Here is a 24,828-nt window from a genome sequence, read left to right as displayed (position 1 = left end):
CCACTTCATTTAAAAAAAAAAAGACACTGGACAGCTGCTATTTATTTTTCATCTCTGCAGGAGCTGGGATAAGCATCCAACTGAAATAAGTGGGATGACACCAAAACATTTCCATGAATTTAAAAGCAGGTTCAAAGCTTGTCACATAGTGAGGGAAGTTACTTGCATGAAATACAAGACAAACCAACTCTGGCTGTAGAAGCTCATGCTAATGTTAATTGAAGAAACCTACTCAACGTATTTTCCTTCTAATAACCAATTTAACTGAGGCAATAACTGCCTCAGTAACCATAATACAATGTGCAGTACAGTTCCAAGCGCTGAGCATACTGCTGCAATTTATAATGCTGCACAGGATATTACAAGAGTTCCACATTCTCCTAAATATTAAAGTTCAAGCTTCACAACTCTACCTCTTCATTCTCGTCTGCTCGTCTCTCCAAACATCAGCCCTCAACTGCTGCTACTCACATCAGCTTCACAACAAAACAATTTTACTCTTCCTCCACTTTGTTTCTTATGCATGGAATATGCTCCCTCAACTCATCAGTAGGGCCAGTCCATTTTCCTCATTAAGTACGTCTTCAAGATCCACCCTATGTTATGCCTTTAAGAGATCAGCCAATTAATGATGGCTAGCTGAGCTGGCATCTTTTGTTTATCATTAGAGAACTGCCTGGGTCTATAAAAACATGTATTTGGTTGTATCCTTCTCCCCATAAACTTTGTTACTTCTCTTAGATTTTAAAACTGAGAGCAAGGACCATCTTCCCTCCATGTTTGTAGCATTGTGGGCCCCTGATTGAGGCTACTGTCAAACAATCCTTCCAAATATACCCAAGCTATCAAGACTGATGCAAGAGCCAAGTACAGAAGAATGTGGTTTGCAGTGAGTAACAGCAGGCTAATTGAAACTCCCATGTAAAGAAACACATCTTTGATTTTCTTTTAAAAAAGTTTATTATGTAAATATAGGATGTGGGCTAAGTCCCCATCTCCTACTCTGCTTTACAAATTCAAATGCTCCATACTGCATCCTCAGACCATTCGGGGCTGCTCCCAAACTGCCTCCCTGCCCACCAAAGGAACAATCTCAGATTGTCTGCACCATATAGTTTGTCCAACATCAGACCTCATCTACAGAACAGCTGACAAAGCAAGGAAATGTTTGTACCTCCATTTGAGACAGCTGTATGTGAAGGACTAAAGAGACTACTGAAAATTTTCTCTGCCCCTCCCATCTCAAAACTGAATTCTCTGGCAGACACCACTTTACAGTGGTTTTGCACCACAATTTCCGAGAGTTGGGTTTAATCTAGAAAACAGTGTAGCTGTGATTGTTGTTTTAAAAATATTTCTTTAATCATATGCAACGTACTGTGGGGATTTGAGGGGAGGAAGGGAATTCTGTCCAAGTTTTCAGCCAGGTATTGTTCTCAAATTAACAATGGGAACGCTGGGGGCAGCAGCACCTTCAGTCTGTGGATTCCAACACGGACTCGCTCAGAGCCAGGTCCCAGTAGTGCTCAGCTCCGTGTTTTTTAAAGTGCTCCCGTGCCATGTTTTCAGTGGGGCACTGCTTAAATTTCATTTCACCAAAGCTGCGATCCTTCGCTGTACCCTGGAATAGACAGAAAGTGTAAGAGTTTTCTGGTGCATCTTGCTGGCAAGAAAAAACACCAAGCAAATGCATCAACGAGCAAATGCAACCACAATTACAAGAGGAATCTAGAATAAACCTTTTTAGAATTGAAAAGTAATTTCTCAGGTTTCTAAACAAGTGTTCAGAGAGGAACTATGATTTGCATAATTAAATTAGTGCTATTTTTATTTGTGCAGAGGTGAAAAGTTGTGTAGAAACATGCTTAAATAAGGGCAATTTCCACTGTCACTTAGTAATGTTTTCTTTTAAATGAACTGCCAGGAAAAGAGACTTTCCTTTGATACAGTCTGCAACAAACTGAAGTGTTTAAGAGCACTTCAGTGGCTTTAACTGAAGTTACATGTTTTATTCCAGTCTGTGTCCATCTTTGTTTGGCATACCCAGTGTCCTTTATTATGCCATGCAAGATTATCTCCAAACACTGTGGAGATGCCAATATTTTTATATAGCATCTCACAGGATGTGATCATGAAAACTGAAGGGTGCGGGCCCCAACCTCAAGACACTTGGAACACAAGAGAGCCATATAGCCACAGTACTTCTGGCCAGGACAGCTCTTGAAAGCCACCAACTTGCTTCCTGTCACTAGTTAGCCATAGAAAGCATTGACTGCTTTCTCCACCACAAGGACCGAGTATACTACCTCCCTCCACCAGGGCAAGAGAGTCTGAAACCCAGCTCTCCTGCATTGCAAAAAGCAGCCAATAAGTTAGCCCTGGGAAGCTTCCTTTGAATAGCGATTGGATATTTGAATAGGATCATGCATCCTCTGCATTTCCCAGCATTATACCCTTCCAAATGCAAAAATATTCCTGTGTGGACTAGACAGAGAAAGTCACCACATTGTTTTCTCCGTCTGAATGAGGTTTAAAAAGATAAACCCCGAACATTTCATACTGAAACCCCAACCTAATTCAATCAAAATAAATATCAAGTGCCATCAAGTTGGTAGTAAAATGCTTTGTGCATAGTGATTTGCAAACAGAAGGGTGCAGCAAGTAACAAGGCTTTATAGCTTGCATGCATGTTTTAATATTGGCAGTACTGAAAAGCCAAGTGACCCAGAAATTAAGCACTTGAGCCTAAGGCCCCCAAATGCTCCTTTAATTCAAGATCATAACTTACCTCCCAAACCAGAGAGCACTTGTTTGTCTTTTTAACAGACTCCTCATCAGATTCATCATCATCTGAAAAAAAAAAAAAAAAGCAGATTTTAGACCTACAGCCAATAAGGAATTCCAGGCTGTCACTAAGAAAGCACCAGCATTAAAAAATACAAGTCTTTCCTACCCCAGAGCTCTAAGCAGGGGCAGTCCTGACCATATTTCTATTCTCATTCCACTCAGAGAACTTCTCCCCTCTAAATACAAATTACATATCTGCTATTTAGACTAAGACTTTTACATTTCCCTCATTTTGGGCATGCACACGCCTTCACCTTTCTCTACTTGTGTTTTGGGGGGGGGGGAATCCTCCATAGCTATTAGTAATGTTATACCTAACTTCATAATCTGACATTTCAAGCACAAAATCGAATTCAAATACTGTGGAAGATCTAACTTACTTGCACAGAAGATTCAGCAGTGAGTACATCTCTCTATCACATTTTTATTCCCATTTCAGGCTCCATCATGTGCATAGAGCAGTGATACTCAGATCTCTGGTTCAGGAGCCAAATTAGCAACCAACATTACCTAAAAGAGCCACAGTAGTAGCTGACTACAGTACCATGTATTCATATATAAACAGTATGACAGGGGAAATAATACATTTTTATATATATTATTCCCACAGCAAATAAAACAACTTAGTGCAAGTTGATAACTTAATTGGTTAATAACACAGCAAAAGCATCCTGATTGGGTAATAATTAAATCAGTGTTTTAATATCATGTGCTGCAAAGAGCCACTTGTGGCTCCTGAACGTCAGTCTGAGTATCACTGCCCCAGGGCAACAGTTACAGCCATGGACTGGTCTCTCACATTACACGCTACACAATTACAAAATATCTATTACAGGAGTACCCAGGGGTCATCCAATCAGGATCAGCTCCCCTAGGGGGCTGAGCATGCACAGAGCATGTACGAAAGCACAGGCCTTGCCTGGAGAGCTGACCCATTTAAGAAAACTGTTGGCCAATGGCATTTACACAGGCACTACATTTATAAAGCAGTGGTCCCCAGCACTGTTTGTGTACCAGTATTAGCCAGGGCTATGTGATTTGGGCTCTGGGCTCCCACTTCCTGTCTAACATATACATACCTGTACTGGGTTCTAGAGGACCACCCTGAGTGCCTCACAGAATTAAGACCCTGAGAGTATTTGCCTCCCCAGTCTGCAAGGACTGGGCTTCATTCAGCAGTACACACACTTTCCCAGACTCGAGTTTGTGTTCTTTCAAACCTGGAGTCTCGCAAATGCAAAGCCAGCTCAAGCGCTACTGTGTATTAGAAAACATACAGCTGAATAGGAGAGGCTGACACAGCAGAAGGCAGTCTGGAAAACTGATGTAAACAATAGTAAGGCGCATAAGCCAGCACTGACGTTCTTGGCTTTGTATCATCTAAATCACAGTCCCAGTGTTGGTTTGCTTTAGTAGCATTACAGAGATCTTCAAATTTACAAGTCAGATGATCAGATCGATTATGTTCTGCAGAAGGATTTGCATAGTAATGGCTTCTCTGCCAGGCTGCAACAAAATGACCCTATTGCCACTTCCGTACAGTCACACTAGCCATGTTTCATATACATCCACATGGGTCTATGCTTACCATCTCCCTTTGTGTTCGATGTCTGCTCGTCCCACTTTATTCGATGGAGCATAAGACGTTTGAATTTCTTCTGCGCTTTTGGGCCTGGAGAGAGAGATGATAGTCATTTTCTCTCAGTTCTTGCTCACTGACAACTTCAATTTAAGAGTCCTAATAGGGTTGCATTCTGCCTCCAAAAAGCAGTGAAAGCTAATGACACCTGAAACCACGGAGGAAAAACTAAACACTCAAACACACACTCAGTTCCAGCAGCTACAAGCCCTTGGCAAAGAGAATACTGTAGATCAATGACAAAGAAGTATAGTCTCTAACCTAAGCACAGGGCTTGGGGACAGGAACTCTCCTGTGGTCTTTGGCAAGTCACTTCACCTCTGTGCCATCTCAGCTTCCCTTGCTGTAAAATGGGGATAGTATCTCACAAAACGTGCTCTGAGACTGTCTATAAAGCACCATGCAAATTGGAGGCATTGTAGCAGACGCAACCAGGGCTGGCAGAGTTTTTCCTGAGAAGCTATCACCGTCAAAGCACTGAGACTTCAAATCTAGCAGATTTAATAATGCTGAGTTTCTTAAACATATAAGCTACAGTTTAAATATTTAGAGGATTATTTAAAATATTTAAGTAGCTAACATACTTGACTACCCAAGGGCTGGTGCGGAGTAAATCTAAGAAGCATCCTGAGTAGAGCAGCTTAGTATCTTCCTTTACTTCCATAAATCCCAGTAATTGGCAATTTAAATATTTGGTATCTTGGTTAGAAACAAGCTTTTGAACGTCTAATGTTCTAACCAGAAAGTTCACCCCCGAGCCTTACCTCCTTCTACTACCACCACGTTGACATCTTTGTGTAAAACCACCACTCCTGTTAAGTACAGTTGCCCAGCATTTGCTTCAATTTTGAATTTTTTTGCGGGGTTCCCCAGATTTCTGACTCTGAGGATAGAAAAGCAAAGGTTTATCTATTCAAAAAAGGAACTATGAACAATGGACAACAGAGAAAAAGGGTTCCCTTACTCTCCTCCAATTCAGTCCAATAATTACTCTCACTTTAAACTCTCCGGCACTGTGGGGGTATACAAAAAACCTTATGCTCAACAGGGTTTTATTCAGTGTGGAGCAGGGACTATATCTACTTTTTTACAGCACCTAGGAGCACAGGGCCCCATCCTTAGTTTAGAATACATTATTACATATATTACATTATAAATAGCAGCTTTCATCTGACTTTTGAATGGTGTTTTTAATCAGATGTCCGGACTCGGGTTCTATTGCCAGCTTTGCTTGTGACACTGGACATTCCATCTCCCAGTGTGTCAGGTTCCCTGTCATTAGGATTAAAAGTCATAAAGTGCTTTGTGATCCTTGGATGGAAAGTGCTATAGAAGCACTAAAGTATTAAGAGACTTTCTACATTCACCCTGAATGCTCCCGCAGAATGAGTGAAGAATGGAGTTACCTTTTCATTTATTTACTTTTGAGAAAGTGGGACTGTTTCTCTCTCTACCATAAAATAATTTGAACAGCATTCAGTGTATCTAATGGAGTTCAGGGAGTCAGATGACAATAGCCTTGCATGAAAGGAACACTCCATATTAGCACTCATTTATAGACAGGCATTTGTCATCTGTATTTATAAAAAGTCACGTGGGAAAAACATCTGTTGAGACAAAGCACCTCTAGGGTCTGTGGGAGAAGGCACTCACCTGTACACAGATATATGCACTCCCTGTGAAATATCTTCTTTAAGTTTTTTAACCTTCTTTGCTTTTCTCTGTTCTGCTGTTAGTTTTCGTGCAGCATTTGCCTCTTCATGAGCTCTGGGTGGGAGGAAAGAGACAACAGATAAGCAGAAATGCAGGTTGTTGGTTGTCTGTTCAGAAAACTGGAAGGGGAGTGAGCCTTGGAGTGTGCCTTGTAGACTCAGAGTTAGGAACAGTGAACCAGGCTCTGCCCAGACCCGGCTGGCTTAGAAGCATGTGAGTGGTCCCAACCCATTAGATCACAAGAGACTGGCTTCCATCCAGGGGGAAACTGAACCAGGTTGTAACAAGTATGAACAGTGGTACTGAAGCTTCCTGCAACATGACCCTCCGATTTGCTTTCAATGCCTCTAGTGATGAGGGATCAATCCATTTAGTCCTTGGCCTCTGCTGAAAGAGCCATTAGTGCCAGCTGTAATGGTGGAATTTTGTGGTGTGAACTGGATCAAAACCCACCAACTAATTTTAAATAGGTCACTAAACCACCACCAGATGGTACAAACTTTCAGTCAGTGCTGCTAGAGGCTGCATTTGATCTAGTGGTGACTATGCATAAGGCCCTGTATCATTACCATAGCCTGAAAAATCCAGCCATTTGGTTATTTGTAGTTTCAGACTGCACATATGAACGTTTAATTCGTGTACTTTGCTTTAGATTAGTTTCTTAAAGAGCCTACTCAGTTCATATTTATTACAGTGAAACCTTTGCATTTCCCAGATGACTTCCCTCGAGAATGAATGTGTGCATGCACCACCTAACATTACTGTGGAAATGTTGCTGTCTGGAGCAGTCAATTGCTTAGTATTAAACCGGAAGCTACTCAGTGTAAGTGACTGAACATAGTAAGCTCAGGAGGACCATGCTTCAAAGTCATTACTCCACAAGCAGTTGTTGGAGGGTCTGTGAAGCGAGTCAGGGTCTCAGTCCAGTTCCCAGCAGATAGCTGTCCCTACTCAAAAGCCACCACTGCAACTGGGCCTCTTGCTGACAGTTTCAGGACAAGGGCCAAGAATGGATAGGTCATGAATACTCAACCCTCTTCTACCTCTTAGAGGAGTGCCTTTCAAGACAGCGTTGAAATACGTTGTAGGGTCATCATCTGAGCAAAATTTGCCATTCCTTCTCCCTTTGCTGCATCTGATATGTGCTTCAGTAGAGGACTTTAGTCTTCAGGGCTGTCAGGACACCACCACCACCAAATCTACTTTAAAATAAAGTTTTCTTATTCTAGAACATGCAACCTACTTCTGTCTCTTTGCCATCTGTGCTCTAACGTGAGCTTCCACTTTTGTCGGATCCTGAACAGCTTCTGTCCCCAGTACTCGCATCAGGTTAGAAATTCTTACTGCAAGGGAAATAGAGAGAGGAACATTTTAAAGGCATCTATCAAGTACCCACTTGCCTTTTGCATTTTTGACACAAATTATGACATCTTACTTCCTATAAGTATAAGCTTAAAAATGAGATGTTCAGAATAGAAGTTTTACTTTAAATAAAACTGAGAAAAGATTGTAAGAGTGAAACAACATTGGGGGAAACCATCTGAAAGAAAGGTACAAGTTAATTTCTAGGTGAGACCAGATCTCCTCTCTAAGACTTGCTTCAAAAGGCTCCCCAGCATTATTTAAAAACAGCCTTCTGTAGCATCTTTTGTCAGGCTCAAAATGCTTTACAGAATTACCAGCTACAAACACACATCACTTGCCTCTGAAATGCAGGTATTTCCAGGTGCAGTGTGGCAACTGACTGACAAGACACAGCAACAATGCATGAAATTTAGTAAAGAGCGGTTCCTCCGTCTGAGCATTCCATGTAGTATGTACATTTGTTGTACCACATTCTGCCTCTGTGCAACCCTAAGTCAGTGGGGTTGGATGGGGTGTAAGTCACCCCAGAATGCTGCCCTACGCACATGGGGCTTGAAGCAGGAATTACTCAGTGAAATTCTATGGCCTGTGTCATGCAGGTCACACCAGATGATCATAACAGCCCTTTCTGGACCTAATTCTATTAATATACATGCATGAATGTAAATTCATGAACAGAGTAGATCTATAGGATTTTTCTCACAAAACTCCTTTGTCTGCTGCAATTTACCAGAACGGTGTTTTTAACTAGCCAATGTGTCACCATTTAAAGATAGTGTATGTTTTAATGTGGCGTTTTGCATTCAGCCTGTTCTCCACAAGGTAGTCACCTACCTTTTGGTTCAGGAGGCGGCATTAGGCCCAGCCTGACTTTCTCCTGCAGTTCCTTCTGTGCTTCTCTCCGTGTCTGACGCCGTAACTTCTTCTGCTCTTTTTTAGTTAGATAAACGCCCAGAGTCACTGGTGTGTCACTGTCCACTAGGAAGGCAAACCAATGAACAGTCACTTTACATTTCCCCATTCCACAAGGGCAGGACCAAATACTGTTTACAATCATTACTGGGAAAAGGAAAGAGAAATAGCTGCAGTCTAGGAGTTATAACCAATTCATCATGCTTACGGCTAAGACAGCCCAACACCACCATTTTTGTCCTCCAGTCTGCTTGTAACCTACAACCCCCCCCTTTTTGAGCACACATGTCTGCCTCTCCACTATCCCATATTACATCATAGTTTCTCTCTGCTACACTCTGTGATCCTTGAGTTACTCCAGATTGTTTATATCAATGCTGAACCAGAAAACAGAGGTTACAATATGGTTTATGTTAAAAAGATTAACCACTAATCATCTAAACCTTTTTTTACTATCCTATGTCCCTTGTCTGGGTCTGTGTTACCATGTGGATCACAGGAGGAATTTGGGATATGTCTACACTGCAACTAAACACCCGTGGCTAGCCTGCATCAGCTGAGTCAGGCTCACAGGGCTTGGGCTGTTTATTTGTGGCATAGATATTCAGGCTTGAGCCCAGGCTCCACCCCAAACCCAAACGTCCATACAGCAATTAGACAGCCCTGCAGCCCGAGCCCGACTCAGCTGACACGGGTGTTTAGTTGCTGTGTAGACACCCATAATGTCCAAGTAGCAGTAGCCATCCCCTGTACCACATGGGAGTCTACCAGTTTCCAATAGCTAGTTGGTCACTATGCTTTTAAATGTCATTGCCTCCACTCTTTTTGCAGACTCACCTCCTAGTCTTAGCTGTCTCACCACCCTAGCAGAGCTCTACGTTCTATCTTAGCAGGATTTCTCTCATGGTGAGAAATGAAGTCAGTGGTATTACAAATAGGGAGGGTCATAGCCTGGTTCACTAGTTTGGAGCACTTGAAGGGTCTTGCTACAAAACTCCCTGTGAACCATGAATTGATCAAGACTACAAAGAGGCCTCGACCTAGACTGCTACATAATAGTACCTGGTGGGCTTAGCTGTGCTGGGTGTTCCACAAGGTTTGTGATCCCAAAGTAGTTGTCTCTTTTAGAGTAGACTCCAGCTGTTCTAAAGAGGAGAGAATTCGTGTATCACTATGTGTCATCTTAGGGCTGGCTTCCCTCACTTCCTTCAATGTTCCACGAGCCACAGCATTTGGCGAACAAAGCAATTTGGCCCCCACACACAACCACCACAATGCTAACTATTAAACTTACACAAGCTGCTGAGAGGTACTCAAAAGCCAAGAGTCCAGGGGAAGCAGGGAGATGCACAGGTCCTACATTAATATTAAAGTGCCTCCCATTGCCCCAAATATTCTAAATATTGATCTTACATTTAGACATTAGAGGCAGAACTTTAAAAAATGCTTAACTGACAGTCAATGGGGCTTGTGCTCCAAAGTCATTTAGCTGCTTTTGAAAACCCCACAATGGCTTTTAGCCAAAATCGCTCTAACAAACTGCTGTATCGATTGCACGCAGAAATTGTTCTCTCAGTCACTGGAATAAAACAGCTCTGGAATGGAATATGGCAGCTGTTTGGCACCACACCACATACTGGAGCAGGGAGCAAACACAAAATACAACTGAACCTCCCACGGGGAATTCAGGGGGGCAGAAGGCGGTTACTCAAGCAGATGCACTTGCTTCTGTAAAAGATGCAGTAAAGGCTTAGGACCCGATTTTCAAAAGCACTGAGCACTTCAGCTGCCAGCAGCTCCCAAAAAATGTCAATGGAACCAGGGGCTGGTCAGCAATTCTCAAAAGCCAGGCCATTAGTTTCTTCTCTACAATAAAATTACCAACGCCCACCAGGTAATAGCTTACAAGTCAAAGCCATTAGGGATGATATACGAATCCCACCACTCTATCTCAGGGATCTCCCCTTCTTTCAGCTCCTTTTTTGGGGTAATAAGAGCTAGTTTGGTAGAGGTGTGGATCCCAGTCTTTCTGGCAGCTTGAGAGATCTCTGCCTGTAATTTTTCTAGTTGAGCCTGAGGAAAAAGAGGAGAGAGATGGTACAAGCAGGTCACTTACATGGGCACACGCAGAAATAGTGTAGCCTTTAAAAAGCAAAGCACACTGGATATATTCTTTTACAAGCTGATCAGGGCATGTCACAGAGGAAGCACAGAATGGAGGCTGGGACTAATGGGTTGTTTTGTGGAGGTTTGTGGGTGTTACGCAACCCTAACACACAATTGTTCTCCTAGATGATACTTTAAAACTGGGCTGGGCAACGTACTGAGAAATGTCTTAGCTCTTGCATAGCACTTTTTATCAGAAGATTTCAAAGCGCTTCACTATTTCTTTGGGGGAAATCTCTTCCATGGTGTAACAAACCTCAGTATCAGAAAGGGTCTTCCCAATATCCAGCCTAAATCAGCTCTTCATTCCAAGAGTCCTCATTATACCTTACAACTGCACTAAATAGTTACTGCTATGTACATTTATGGTTTTGCGCATGGTTAAAATGTAGGCAAGTTCTCTCTCCCTTTAAGTTCTTCCAGCCCCCAAATCATTTGTTTCTATTAAAAGTAGGTCAAAAAAGTGTATTTTTCCATGGAAAATTTCAGCTTTTCATAAGAGAACTAAGTTCTTTGTGTTTTCAACAAAAAGTCAAAAACACATGCAGAAAGACTTTCCACAAAAACTGAAAACTAATTTTCCATTGAAACACAGTTTTGATGGAAAATTTTCAACCATCTGTACTGGAAATCTTTCTTGTCCTGAAGCCTCTATCGTTCTTGAATGGGACACAAGAGTTCAGTTCCCATGCCACCCTCTGCTTCTAGTGCAGTTCATTAACACCAGCACTCAAAAACTAGGCAATACCTTTGTTCGTAACCTCTGTGCAATTTTTTCAAATTTGCCTTTGTCATGGAACTTAAAGGTGCGTTTCTGACGTTGCGATGAGGCTATGGAGACCCGGGGGTCAAAGTAAGTGTTGGATTCCATGTCTTCAGAAGGTTTCTCTTTGAGCTGCTGTTTAAACTGCTCCCTCTTCACAGCCCTGATGTTTGCTTTTAGGGTCGGCATACGATGAGTCAACTCAATCTCTTTACCGGTCGCATCAACGGTTCGGCCTTGTTCGTCCAGGATCAATGGGGTAGGCTTTGTCTGGTCCTTTAGCTCTACTTTCCTGATGCAAGAAACATTTTGTTAAAATGCAGTCATGCAGCATTAAACTCAGAGGAAATATAGAGTGTATTGTGACCACCACCAAATAGGTCTTGAAAAGAGTATGGTTTGCTCTTTGGTGGTTTTCGCTAAGCCTTGTTAGTCAATATCTTATAAAGGAAACAGATGTGAAGCCATTTTAGTGCAACAGTAATCAAAAAGCAGGTGCCAGTATTATGATCCAGAGCCTAGAGCAACTTCAACTATTAGAAGTCTGACCAAAGCATCAGCACAGAGGTTTCCACATTTTGATCGCTCATAGAACATCAATAATCTAAACACTTCTCTCTTCTTGATACTTCAGAGAACAGAGGTGAGTTTCACACACCATGAATGATATGGGTATGCTTACACTAGGGATCCAATTCTCATTTACATCAAGATCTCCTTACGCCTCTTTGGCAGCGTAAAGGGGTCCTAAAGCGGGTGTAAATGTTAAACAATGAAAATGTTATGCTGCCAGAATGGCATTGTGTAACAATGTCAGCCCTGAGGCATTGCCCCCGGTAAGATTTCCCACTGTTGCTATCATTTGTTTAGCTACATTGATGGCTGCAACGATGCAAGCACCAGTAGAGTTAAAGTGATGGAGAGTGGTCTTGCATTCTAACCATTGTGCAATCTAGAAAACCCCTAGTATAGACAAGGCCACAAGGACCTGATGTAGTTTAGACTACTCTTAGTTGTCCTTTGAATGTTCAGTCCATTTCAGGGTCAACTACAAATGTTACAGTAGAGGTGAACAACAGCAGACAGACACCATCCAGAAGGGCAACGCCTGTCCAACATCACTCTCTGGTGCTTCTATCATTGACACAGAGCCACCAATTATCCAGTTTATGAATCCAAGCCAATACACATGAATTTTGGTGGAAAGGCAATGATGAAGGCTGACAATATGCACGCCTAACATTTCTCTTCTTCCTATAGGAAGTTACCAGGGGTGCAGCGTACTTGGCAAGTTGATTGTACTCACGGAGGTGCAATTCCCATTGCATGCAGGTTGGCCAATCCCACCATGTTGGCATTGCCAATGAGCCCAGGTTTCAAGGCCAGCTGAGCCTGGATTCGGGCCTGCAGTTCAGCAGCTTTCCTGGCTTTCTCAATAGCATCATTCATGAATGTGGCTGCCTGTGAGGGCTGGATGGTATTGCCGATGGGGAGACGCTCTGGCTGGGATGAAGAGGGAGTTTTTGGCTGGGGAGAGAGATACACTGTTAGATACATGTCAGAACAATCATGCAAGTCACTGTTTGAGGAGAAAGGCAATGCATCCATTTGAATCCCGTGACAAAGGATCTACCCTTTTGCTTTCCAGGCTGTACCTGGGGTGCAGGAGGACTGATGAAACTCAGTTGCTTTTTCCTCTCCTCAATCTGACGTGTTGCTGCCTCCATCATTTGTTTGATCTGCAGAAATAAAAGTTGGAAAGTTAGGTTTCCTCCTCCTCACAAGAAGCCAGAAGGGCTAAGGCACTCTTCAGAGGCTCCTCACATAGTGGCAAATGAGTGCAAACCCAGCTACTAACCGGGACAATTCTAACCAATGACCTCCAATTCAGCAGCAGCAACTCCGGGTAGTCAGTGCCCACTGCCATGACCTGTTCCTTCCTATTCAGCTCACCCTACAGAAAAGGAGCCTTGTTTGCCTGTTTCATTTGTGAAGAGGGTCTTCCCCTCGCTAACTGTTTTCTTGGCTGAATTCAAGAGTTACCAAGTGCTTTGCATGTTCAAAAAAAGTGAAAGGACCTGCAAAATGATTTCCTGGACTGTTCTTAATCAATTCAGTCTGCTCACTGACACTGCAAACTGTAAGAATTCAATTGCCTTTTCCTGGTGGAAATCACTGTTTCAAGATGATATACAGGAGAATCTCACTAATTCTAGAACACCTCTTCCACTAAACTCAGTGACATTAATCCACTAATTAAAAATCTGCAGTGCTTTGAGATTAAGCCATTACTAGTAAACTATTTCATGTGTCTGAACTGTTTGGTCAGTCTAATTTAGACTAAGAGCTTTAGTCCAAGCATGTTTTCTGAATCTGCAAAATTCCATGTACATTTATTGTACTGTATAATTTAAAAAAATAATGAAATGTGCCAGATCATACAGATAGCATTCAACTAACGAACAGTTTATACTACATAACTGCATGTGAACACATTTCAGTGCAAGTCAACACTTCTCCAAACAAATGAAGGATACTGCATAACAAATGTATTTTCTCCATTTATTCACAGTATAGTTTAGTTGTATTCATTAGCGCATTTCATAGTATTTCATCAAACGTAGATTCTGTATGAGTAGCAAGTTTTAGCAACACAAGGCATCAATGTGGCACACTCTCTGCCACTCCATTTTCGAGAAATTGCAAAGAGGACTATTAGGCTTACGAATTTAGGAACTTCTATTGAAACTGGCCAATAGTAGCAGCAAGCTCTGAAAAGGACACAGCGGAAAGCACTTGCCATTAGTTTTCAAAAGAAGGATGCGCTAGGCCCTGACACTTTTGTTATTCCCTCACACAGAAACTAAATATTAAGATGTTAAGATCCAAGATCTCTGTTTTTTGGGAGGTGGCGGAGGAGAGCAGCCTGATAAGACAAACCTGTAGCTTGGTCAGCATTCCAGGACTCTCTGAAGGCGGGCCTGGGATAACCTCCGGCTCCTCCTCTACCTCTTCAAAACGTGGAATACGCCGCTTCTTAACGCCGGAAGACTCCTTGGAGATCTCAGAGTCATCACCAAACACATCCTAACAGAATGGGAACAAGACAAGATAGCTTATGATCAATGATATAACAAAGCTACTCAAGGCTACTGATGAAGACAAGCAACCACCACTTGAGTCCAGCAATTTAGAATTTGAAAAACATTTTGGTCAAGCGGTCACAGCAAAGGGCTTGAACCCAAAACTCCTATGTTGGATTCTCAGCCCTGCCCTTTACCCACTGTGGGATCAGGAGCAAATTTAATCTGTCTCTCGTTTTCTCACCTGTACAATGGTAAGTGAGATCCATCTAAATGGATGGTGGTGATGTGGAGGTTAACTATTGTTTGCAAAGCACCCAGATCCTTGTGTGAAAGGCATTACCATCTTTCTGCTTGGGTTAAAGAGTTCCTAGATCCATCATTCTTCCCAGTAAGCCTGTGTGTTCTCTCACACTTATCCACAGACATAGATCTGATCTACAAACTGAACTGATTCAACTAAATTGGTTTCTAAATCTCAAACTGATTCAAGAGTTACTACAAAAAGTAATTTTCCCTCTGCTGAGACTCACACCTTCTTGTCAACTGTTTGAAATGGGCCACCCTGATTGCATTGGCCTCATTAGCATTACAAAAGTAATTTCCCCTCCCTTGGTATTCACCCCTTCTTGTCAACTGTTGAGAATAGGCCACTTCCACCTTAATTGAACTGGCTTATTAGCCCTGATCCCCCCACTTGGTAAGGCAACTCCCACCTTTTCATGTGCTATGATATATATTCTGCTTACTGTATTTTTCACTCCATGCATCTGATGAAGTGGATTTTAGCTCACAAAAGCTTATGCCCAAATAAATGTGTTAGTCTCTAAGGTGCCACAAGGACTCCTTGTTGTTTTTGTTGATACAGACCAACACAGCTACCATTCTGAAACCTGATTTAAGAGCGTGTCTACAAGGAGATTGCACTGATTTAACTAAACTGATTTAGTTAAATGGATGCCATTTGTGTGAGGAAACAAGCCCTTAATCTACCATACAACAGACATCCTGTATTATAAGTGAACGTTATTTGAAAAGAAGATATACAAACCGGTTGTAAGCGTTAGTTGAAATCCCCTCTTCACTATTATGGTTCATATTCTACAAGGACACTTCCTCAGCCAGACACAGGTACTTCTTGGAATACCTACAAGTTCAAGAGAAAGTACTTGCCCATAGTATAAAGTGTGTAGACCATTACGTTTTAGTTCCTGAAACTTCCCAAGCAGTGATCTACCCCATGAAATGGTACAAGGGAGAGAGGAGAAAGAGGGCCAGACAGAATGCTGAAAGACAGCTAACATGAGTATTATCTAATGTTTTTATCATTCCTCTGTCCACCACTACAATTCTAATTCTGTGAGCATATGTAAAAGCAGAGCTAATATTTTCAAGGGAAAAACCAGAAAGGAAAAGTTACCCTAGTTATACCACCTTGGGCTGCAATTCCAGTAGATCTCCTGCTAAGCAGGGTCAGGGCAGATCAGTGTCTGGATGTGGCACTTCTAAGGAAGTTAACTCCAGGAAGAGGAGCTGGTGATTCACCTCTTTTCTTTGAGTCAGTGCCCCACCAGTGTGTGTTTGGGCATACTGTGTTACTGGGAGGGCTGAATTTCAGATTAGATACAAAACTGAGGGCCTGGAACACTTTTGGTCATTCAAGATCCCAGAGCACTTTTCACTAGAGATGGGGAATTAGCCCCAGTGCCCAGTCCAAATCCCAGCTTGGGTATCTAACCTACCTCCATAAGATTCCCCAAAGCGTTTCAACAGAGTGTAACAGTCTTTCCTTCCTGCCCTATGACGTTGTACAGTGTTCCTATTTGATGCTAAGTAGCATTCTCACATGATGTGGAAGCATGTTCCAGTTGAGTAAAGCACTGTCTTATAAATGATTTGTAACCGAAGAGCTTTGGGATCCATTTGCATTGGAAATGCTACAGAAGTAGAAGATAATCAAAGTGTAGACTGCAATCCATCTGCCAAAGGATTCATCTGCTGAACCATCTGCTTTACAATGAGATGTCAAGTGGCTGCATGGCATAGTTCAGATATTCCAGTTTCTTCTCTGTCTCCCCAATATACCAGAGGAAAGAGACTTGAGATCTGTCCGGGACAAAATATGATGGCTTACTGGCTTTCAATCTGAGGACAGCTTGGCGGCTTATGTGAAATGAGTTAGTGTATTTCAGTCTAGTTCCTAATTAAATGTGCCCACAGCACAAAGATGCCACCACGTAACACTAGCTGGCTCCCTTCTTGACCGTCTCTGAGGTGCCAATGACTGAAAGCACATTGGCACTGAAGGCACTGCATCGCTTTAATGAAAACACTCTACACCGACAGGAGAGAGTTCTCCTGTCAGCACAGTTAATTCACCTCCCTGAGAGGAGGCAGGTCCATGGGAGAAGCCCTCCTTCCGACATAGTGCTGTCCACCTGGGGAGTTAAGTTAGTACAACTACGTTGCTTGGGGTGTGGATTTTTCACACCCCAGAACAATAATTATACCAATATAAAAGTCTGTAGTGTAGACCAGACCAAAGCTATGGAAGATTGATCTACCCACCCCTCCCCCCGGGAGGGGGGTGGGGCTCACTCCAGATCAGACTAAGGCACATTGGCAGGGAAGCTTGCACTGCTGCCACCTAGGCTGTACCTGTTCTGGGGATAAATACCTCTTTTTTACACATGACTATTTAACCAGTGAATGTAACTGGAACTACAGTTAGAGGAAAGGTAAGTAGACCCTTCTGTAGCACATTTTAAAGCCTCAGCCAGGCAGAGAAGACAAGTAACAGTTTCAGACAAAAAATATTGAGAAGTGCAGGCAGTCCCTCTCCTACTACAAAGCACTTTCCCACAGACACCTGGAAAGGCACAGCTGAGAGCCCTGTAAGGGAATATACTAGGTAACTGGAACTGTAAAAAGCGATAAAGAGTCCTGTGGCACCTTACAGACTAACAGACATTATGGAGCACAAGCTTGCATGGGTGAATACCCACTTCGTCAGACGCATGTGGTGGAAATTTCCAGAGGCAGGTAGGTAACTGATGAATCAGGAACTGAGACAATGCAAAACTTCAAAAAGAGAAATATAAAATGCCATAAAATAGGAACCTCAGGAAAAAGGTGAAAGGAAACTTACTTTAAGACCAGGGAGCAGCTTGATGAGTAGCCATTTTTAAATTCTGTATGCAAATGATGAAAAAAATTGTAATTTCACGGTCAAAAGCAAAATCTTCAAGATAGTGGGGAGAAGTAAAAGACAACTGTGGATGCATGAGACTTTCCACCATCCCAATCAAATGTTAGATGGGAAAACCACCAGAACACTAGAAAATCCTTGCTGTATTTCAGGACCTTGAACTTTGGTGGGGAAGAGGTTGCCAGAAGTTGCATATTGTGGGTTCCAGATGAGCTTCAGTGCATGGACACAAGGTGAAAATCCACAAGGTAACCCACCAACATTCATTCACTGACAGTTGTGTCATCATAAAATCTAAACTGATGATTTCACGTCTGAGTAAGGAAGAGCAATGGAAAGTTACTACAAGCTGTGACCGACCAACCCAGACTCCTAACCTCTAGTTAATGAAGACTCGGCAGTATGGCAGAAATGCAGTGCGGGAGTATGAAAAACAGCAGAGAGCCACAAATTCTGCTATTTAAGCTCTTCTGTTCCATTAAACCTACTAGGGGATTGTTAAAGAAACCAGATGCTCAGGCTTCCAAGTCAGGACATGGTCAGGGAAAGTATTTTGGCACCCCATGGCACCTCAGAAGAGAGTAAAAAGAACTGAAATGTAAAGGCTCACACACTTCATTGTAGAGAAGGGTCTTTTCTCTTGAACTTTAAGCATTATAAGATGTGCCTTTCTGGAAGAGGAGAATGCGGTAAAGTAACAGCACTGCATTCATGGCCTTTAACGAACAATACAACAATTAGTCCTTCGCTTACCTTCAATTCTCTCTTTCGGTTCCGGTCACTGTTGGATTTTGAGTGCCTGGAGCTTCGTCCTTCCTCTACAGCTTCAAAGAGCTTGTCGACAAACCGCAGAGTGGAATCATCAAGAAAAGGCTTCAGATGGTCTGGCAAGGAAGAGAAATTTGTGTGACTAGACCATGAATGTTTTTGGAGACAGGAATAAGTGGATAAAAATTATACTTCAGCCTCTTAATTCAGACTGCCATTCCCCCTGACATCTAGAATACATGACCTATGGGTTTTGAGATCCCATGCAAGCCTCTTTTTAAGGTAGTCTCGAATACTGACTACAGCACATTTCTTCAGTTTCTTTAACAATGGAACCTTTCAACTGCATTTCCTGTCTTGTCAGTTTCTGTAACACCCTTTAGGTGGTTTGGAAGCATCTTAGACAATGCCACCTTCTACCATGAGGAAAAGGGGAATACAAGAAAATCTGTCCAAACTAAGTTTCTATTACTACATACAGCTAGTGAAGTAAGTCTGAAAATATTAAGTAAATAAAAATTGGCTCTGAGCTAAGAATTAGCAAGGACATTCTCAGCTCAAAAGGGATGTCACATGCATGAAAAAGGGGGTTCATCTAATGGAAACAGTGTAACAACCTTAATTAGCAATGAAGAAACAATTTGCCACATACAGTTCAGCACCACTAAAGTCAGGTGAAGAAGTGCCCAAGAATAAGGAAGATAAATTCAAATCTAACTTAAAGACCATTTCAAATGCAGTGCAGCTCTTCCAGTTCCATTTGTAAAGCTCACAGCTACTCACAGGAACAAATACTCATTTATTTCAGATACAAATTTGAAAGCCTCACTTGGTTGCTTTCTAGACCAAGACAAAGTGTCTATATCGTTAGTTTCATTTTCCTGAGTGATGCCTCTATTCCTTTCCCTGCTTTGCTACTGTTTAGCTTGAAGGCATGGTAGGATATAGTTTATATGAAATACTTCCCAAAAAAAGGGATTGTATTGCTAAATAGAAATCCTGAGAGATTCAACAGGTTGTCGCTTTTAGCACCTATTTCATACACCTCCCTCTCTTTTTGTCAAGGATCTCTAATACTCCTAAATACACTGCAATGGATGTGGGTGTTGAGAGTGTCGTAATGGAAAGCCGAGGACATACCAGCTGCTTTCTTTTTGTCCATTCCCTTCCCAACACAGTTCAATGCTGCAGTGACCACAGTGGGTTCTGAGAAACCCAGGACCCGCTTCACTGTCTTCTCGATCCATGGCTTCAGCTCATCCAATTCCCGTTTAGAGAGCGACATCTTCCCCAGCAAGCTGACTTCAATTATTTGAATTTTACCTATAAGAAAAATGAAGAGTGGGAAAAGCATCACTTAGATGAGAGACTGGTGGAAGGTGCAAAGCATTTTTTTTTAAATGAATTTCTTCCTAGAGACCCCAACCAATGTTGAGGTGCTATTGTTCTAAGTGCTGTATAAGACAAGGAATAGTCCCTGCCCTCAAGACTTTACAATCTAACTAGACAAGACAAAGGAAGTATTAGACCCTTATTAGAGATAATCTCTCTGTGCGTTAGTTCCCTGAGCAGCTTTCTCAAAGTTACACAGGAAATTGATGGCAGAACCAGGAACTGATTCGAGATATCCTGAACCCTAGTCCAGTGCCACGACTACAAGGCCAACCTTCCTCTTGTGGAAGGTGTCAAAATGACACTCTTGGAGACTATGCAGAGTTGTTATAGCCATGTTGGTCCCAGGATATTAGAGAGACAAGGTGAGTGAGGTACCATAGGGCAGGTATCAGGTACCAGCAACACAGTTTCCAACTCCTACAGACTTACAGCCTCATAAATGCCCCCAGGAAAGAGAGGAGGGGTTCCATCTTCGTGGCTCATTCAATCTTTGGCTTGTGCCAAAGGGAGCCAATTAGCGACAATCAGGGTGGTAGATTTGTGATGCGAACCCTTGTCCATTAGTCAATGGACTGAGACCTATCCAAACTTAGTGCAAGTGGTGTACGTGCAATTTATGCATTAGAATATTTTTTACAATATTTTGAGAGGGGACAAGTCCCTCTTAGGCAATGTGGATGAAATAGACTGAAGATCTCAAATCATGTTACAGACATTAAGCCTCACAACATCTACACGAGGTAAGCATGTGCAGCCTTCCACATTAGAGGAAATTAAGGCTGACTTGGCTAAGGTCACACAGCAAGGGGACATATCCCAGGTCTCCTGACTCGCAACCTCACTATAGATTCAGACTTTAAGGCCAGAAGAGACCATCATGATCAACTAGTGTGACCTCATGCGCATTGCAGGCCGCAGAACCTCACCCACCCACTCCTGTAAAAAGCCCCACAACCTCTGGCTGAGTTACTTAAGTCCTCAACTCTTGATTTAAAGACTTCGTGTTGGAGAAAATCCTCCATTTACTCTAGCTCAAATCAGCAAGTGACCTGTGCCCCATGCTGCAGAGGAAGGCCAAAAAAACCTGGGTCTCTGCCAATCTGACCTGGGGGAAAATTCCTTTCAACCCAGATAGGAGGATCTTAGTCTAAAAGATCATCCTGCCTCACCAGGCATAAGCACACATACATGTATCACTGTGCACACGGCCCACATCCTGGAAATATTCACAGGCATGCTTAAGCCTGAGAACCCCTTCTGCAAACTACAGGCCCATATTCCCCATCCCCACCATTCTGAATCTAATCATGAGCTACAGATTTTGGAGACAAGATCTCTCTCCACTAACTGTTTGAAATAGAAGCTACTATGTCAAGAGGGTTACACTCTACAAATGAAATAATGTTTAATTATGCACTCAGACACTGATTTGATTTGGAAATCAAGCCTCCTTTACCTAGAAAGAGGCAGTCTTCTTAAGGAAATATGCTCAGCCTAAGACATTTCCTCCCTACAAGAAAAAATCTGTAGGTAATTCTGTACTGTATAATTACAAAGTGTTACAATTGGTCCATAAAATCAGAAAGTGAGTGTCAATGTTTTAAAATAAAGTTATTCTCCAAAAAATGGCTATATATGAAAATAAGAATCAAGATTTTCTGTTTGTACAGTCAAGAAATTTTCTAAACTTCAAAGAGCAAGGAAACAAAGCAACAGCAGAGGATGCCTGTGGGCTACATATAGCTACATTTCAGTTATAGCTGCTTGTTGAGTAATGTTAAATGTTAACATCTGATACTCACGATCATTAGTTCAGCTAGGTTAAGAGCCATTATTACATTTCATAAAAACATGTTGCCATGTTAGTATCCTCATTTGCATATTGTAAAAACAGGTTAATATTGTTATAAGAACGAGTTACACCTTGATAGATTTTACCTTCATTTATGTAATTCAATAAGACCTAATAGAATACTCAGCCTCAGGCAGGGTAGCATGATATTTCAGTATCTGAAGAGCGAAGAGTATATATGAGCATTCTCCATTATGTACTACCTACAGAATGAGAACACTATCTTTCAGCCATGCAAGTATTCTATAGACAGTTAAACCTTGCATATAAGGTGAAATGTGTGTCTTAACATGTCTAAGAAAGTTGACAGCCAAAATATAATAGAAGATTTCTACCAGGTGGTCCAATAGTGAAACTGCACAACACATGTATCTCATGTTAAGGTATACACCCACTAACCTTCTTCACTATGTTATTCCTCAGTAAACGGATAATCTGAAATTGATGTTCTCACAAAGCTGTTGTCAAAGCAACTGTGGCTCCTTCAGATAAGCAACATATTTAGCTTCATTCTGTAAAACATGTATGACTAAAATTAAGTAAAAATTCTAATTATAATGAGAGTTTCCAAAGGCACAGTGAGATGTACAATGCCTCCTTTCAATAGAAACCCTTTTGCTCACAGCACTGCCCCAATAAGACTACTATTTTAAAGGTCTGAATACTGGCTATGTTAAGGCTAGACATCTAGATGCCTTGAATCAGACAAATTTAACTCTAATAGGATAAGAGTGTTCTTATATCTGCGGAAAATTTTACCAAATTCTGCAAATAAAAATTGTGTACTTAGGAAGATCAGGTTGTCCCCGCCATTCCCAATTACTTCTTTCTGAGAAGCAACCTAGCACAAATGTAACATGCTTATGGGCAGACAATTCTATCTTACTTATAAAACTCATTTGCACTGGCAAAGGTTAAAACCCACAGACATTTTTTTTGGTTGTTGCTGTTGTTCCATTTTATTTTATTTAATAAAAATGTTTGTTTATCCAGAATGGAAATAAATGTGCCAATTCCCTCCCCACCATTATGTGTGTACCTTTGAATAATCAGCAAAGGAGGCAGTGTAGTCTAGTGGTTAGAGGCAACATGGGCGACAGGAGTCCTGAGTATTATGCATGGTTAACTGTGTGTTGTAAAACAAGGAATTTCTTGTTCACACATCTGCTGCCTCTCAATTTTATTGGATGACTCCTTGTTCTTGTGTACTCAAAGTACTATTATCCTCCCTAAAGAGGCACTGCTGCTACAAGTAGTATCAGGAAGACCCAAGTTTAGAATCAAACCTAATACACACCATTAAAGAGGATGCTTTTTGCCTATGATGCATAGAGAACAGGAGATACAAAGGGCAAAAATTCCTCTTGACAAAACCATCACTGTGGCAGATTGATGGGATTGCCCCTCCAAGTCACTTCTTGGCTAGATGTTAGAGAAAAATAACTGTTTATATAGCATGTTCTCTCCAAAGCACCACACTGCTTTTTTCATCACTATACTCCTGTAAGACAAGTTAATATTACTAATTTTCTAAGTGACACAGAAGAGTTAAGGGACTTGACTCAAGACAAACAGCAAGTCAGTACCAAAGCTGAGATCAGAACTCAGGAGCCCTAACTCTCAGTTGCCTGCCCTAGTACCCAAATCACACACTTCTTGTGCGAAAAAGGTGCGAACACTAAAAAATGGGAGTATGCAACAGAAATCGAGTGCAAATCGGAGCGCTCCCCGATCCGGGCCAAAATGATATAGGCAGCATTTCTAGAGGAGCTTGAGATAGTTAGTTTTGAGGTAGATGCACAAAACTTGAGTCTGCTCAGAGACTTTCAAGATTCCCAGAATCATTCACTAAGACGTTTTAACTTCAAACATTGAGCTAATAATTCACTTGTGCTTTATCAGTTATATTCAGGAGCACAGAGGGACAAGGCGATGAGACAGGGGTACCAGTGATAGGTCGAAGACAGCACACACAGCTCAGTACCACATACCCGAGGCACCAGAGTATGTGTTGCTCATGCTCCTGAACAAGGGAGCCCTTTAGGACTGGGAAGACGGCTGAGGTATAGCAGATAATGGAAAAGAAGGGGGAATGTGAAGACAGAAGAGGAAGGTACCATGCCATCACCAAGAGTGTCATTTATCAACTCTGGCACACAGAGTGGAGACTCCCCACTGCACCAGGACATGGGGGTCACTATCAAATCCTCAGGAGTATGAAGGACAGGCTGGGGCCTTCCCCCTTCCATGAGGCCGGGGGGGGGGCAGAGCTGGGGGCCTCCCCTCTTCCCCAGGGCCTGCGGGTGCAGCAGGCGAGTAAACAGAGGTTCCTGTCACCGCCTCAGTAATATGAAAGGCAGACTGGGGGCTCCCCCTGTCCCCAGGGCCTGGTGGTGCAGCAGGCCAGCAAATAGAGGTTCCTCTCACTGCATCAGTAATATGAGGGGCAGGCTGGGGGCTCCCCCCTTCCCCAGGGCCTGGTGGGGGGCAGCAGTCCAGTAAGTGGGGGTCCCTGTCACCACCTCAGTAATATGAAAGGCAGACTGGGGGCTCCCCCCTTCACCAGGACCTGGGGGCTCCCCCCTTCCCCAGGGCCGGGGGGCGGCAGGCCAGTAAGTGGGGGTCCCTATCACCGCCTCAGTAATAGGAGGGGCAGGCAGACGGCTCGGCCCGTCCCCAGGGCCGGGGGGGCTCCCCCCCCTTGGTCAGCGCGCCGCGCGCACACACGAGGCCTGCGCCGGCCTAGCTCAGCCCCCGAGCCCCGGGGGCCGGATCACGCGCCCGCGCCCCCCCGCCGGGCTCCCGCGCTCCTCACCTCGGCGCCGCCCGGCCCTGCCCCAGCCCGAAACTTCCGCTGCCCGCCGCGGCGGCCTAGCGAGGACTCGCTGCGACTGACGGAGACGGAACGTTAGGGCGGAAGCGGAAACGGCCCGCGTGAGGCCGCCCCGCGCGCTCGCGGGGGGGCGGAGGGGGAATTAGGCACCGGCACGTGACGCAGGAGCCCAGAGCCTCAATGTGGGGGCGATATGGTCACGTGACGGAGGAGCTGCGGCCTGCTGCCCTATCACGTGACGGTGAAGAGGCCAACGCGTCTGTCTGGGTGAGTCACGTGACTGG

The 24,828-nt window shown here is 43.0% G+C and overlaps 1 protein-coding gene across 4 annotated transcripts; it reads right to left on the bottom strand.

Annotated features, from left to right (window-relative positions):
- Window positions 1–1,337: 1,337 nt before the first annotated feature.
- On the bottom strand, window positions 1,338–24,681 carry PRPF3 (pre-mRNA processing factor 3). 4 transcript variants are annotated; one of them, XM_039512933.1, is made up of 18 exons: window positions 24,527–24,681; window positions 22,111–22,223; window positions 21,316–21,369; window positions 19,605–19,787; window positions 18,450–18,580; window positions 14,346–14,492; window positions 13,061–13,144; window positions 12,712–12,932; window positions 11,391–11,697; window positions 10,383–10,549; window positions 9,539–9,621; window positions 8,399–8,542; window positions 7,443–7,542; window positions 6,140–6,253; window positions 5,251–5,369; window positions 4,436–4,519; window positions 2,789–2,850; window positions 1,338–1,621 (listed from the first exon to the last, which is right to left on the bottom strand). In XM_039512933.1, the coding sequence occupies exons 4-18, from the start codon at window positions 19,747–19,749 to the stop codon at window positions 1,475–1,477; spliced, it is 2,055 nt and encodes a 684-aa protein (XP_039368867.1). In that variant the 5' UTR covers window positions 19,750–19,787; window positions 21,316–21,369; window positions 22,111–22,223; window positions 24,527–24,681; the 3' UTR covers window positions 1,338–1,474. The 4 variants fall into 4 exon arrangements, with proteins under 4 accessions (XP_039368867.1, XP_039368866.1, XP_039368865.1 ...); XM_039512932.1 differs by lacking the exon at window positions 21,316–21,369 and adding an exon at window positions 23,009–23,133 and having other exon boundaries at window positions 24,527–24,660; XM_039512931.1 differs by lacking the exon at window positions 21,316–21,369.
- Window positions 24,682–24,828: the final 147 nt, after the last annotated feature.

The sequence above is a fragment of the Mauremys reevesii genome, linkage group 24, assembly GCF_016161935.1.
Source record: "Mauremys reevesii isolate NIE-2019 linkage group 24, ASM1616193v1, whole genome shotgun sequence".
NCBI classification, from domain to species: Eukaryota; Metazoa; Chordata; order Testudines; family Geoemydidae; genus Mauremys; species Mauremys reevesii.
The sequence above is the reverse complement of the archived record's forward strand: the minus strand, read 5'-3'. Positions and strand labels throughout refer to the sequence as shown.

Coding starts and splice junctions, on each gene's coding strand:
- PRPF3 (XM_039512933.1), bottom strand. CDS start 19,749: ATGTCGCTCTCTAAACGGGAATTGGATGAGCTGAAGCCATGGATCGAG. Junction 14,493..18,449: donor ACCGAAAGAGAGAATTGAAG/GTAAGCGAAGGA, acceptor CCATTCTGTTAG/GATGTGTTTGGTGATGACTC. Junction 11,698..12,711: donor GCAATGGGAATTGCACCTCC/GTGAGTACAATC, acceptor TTCTTGCATCAG/GAAAGTAGAGCTAAAGGACC.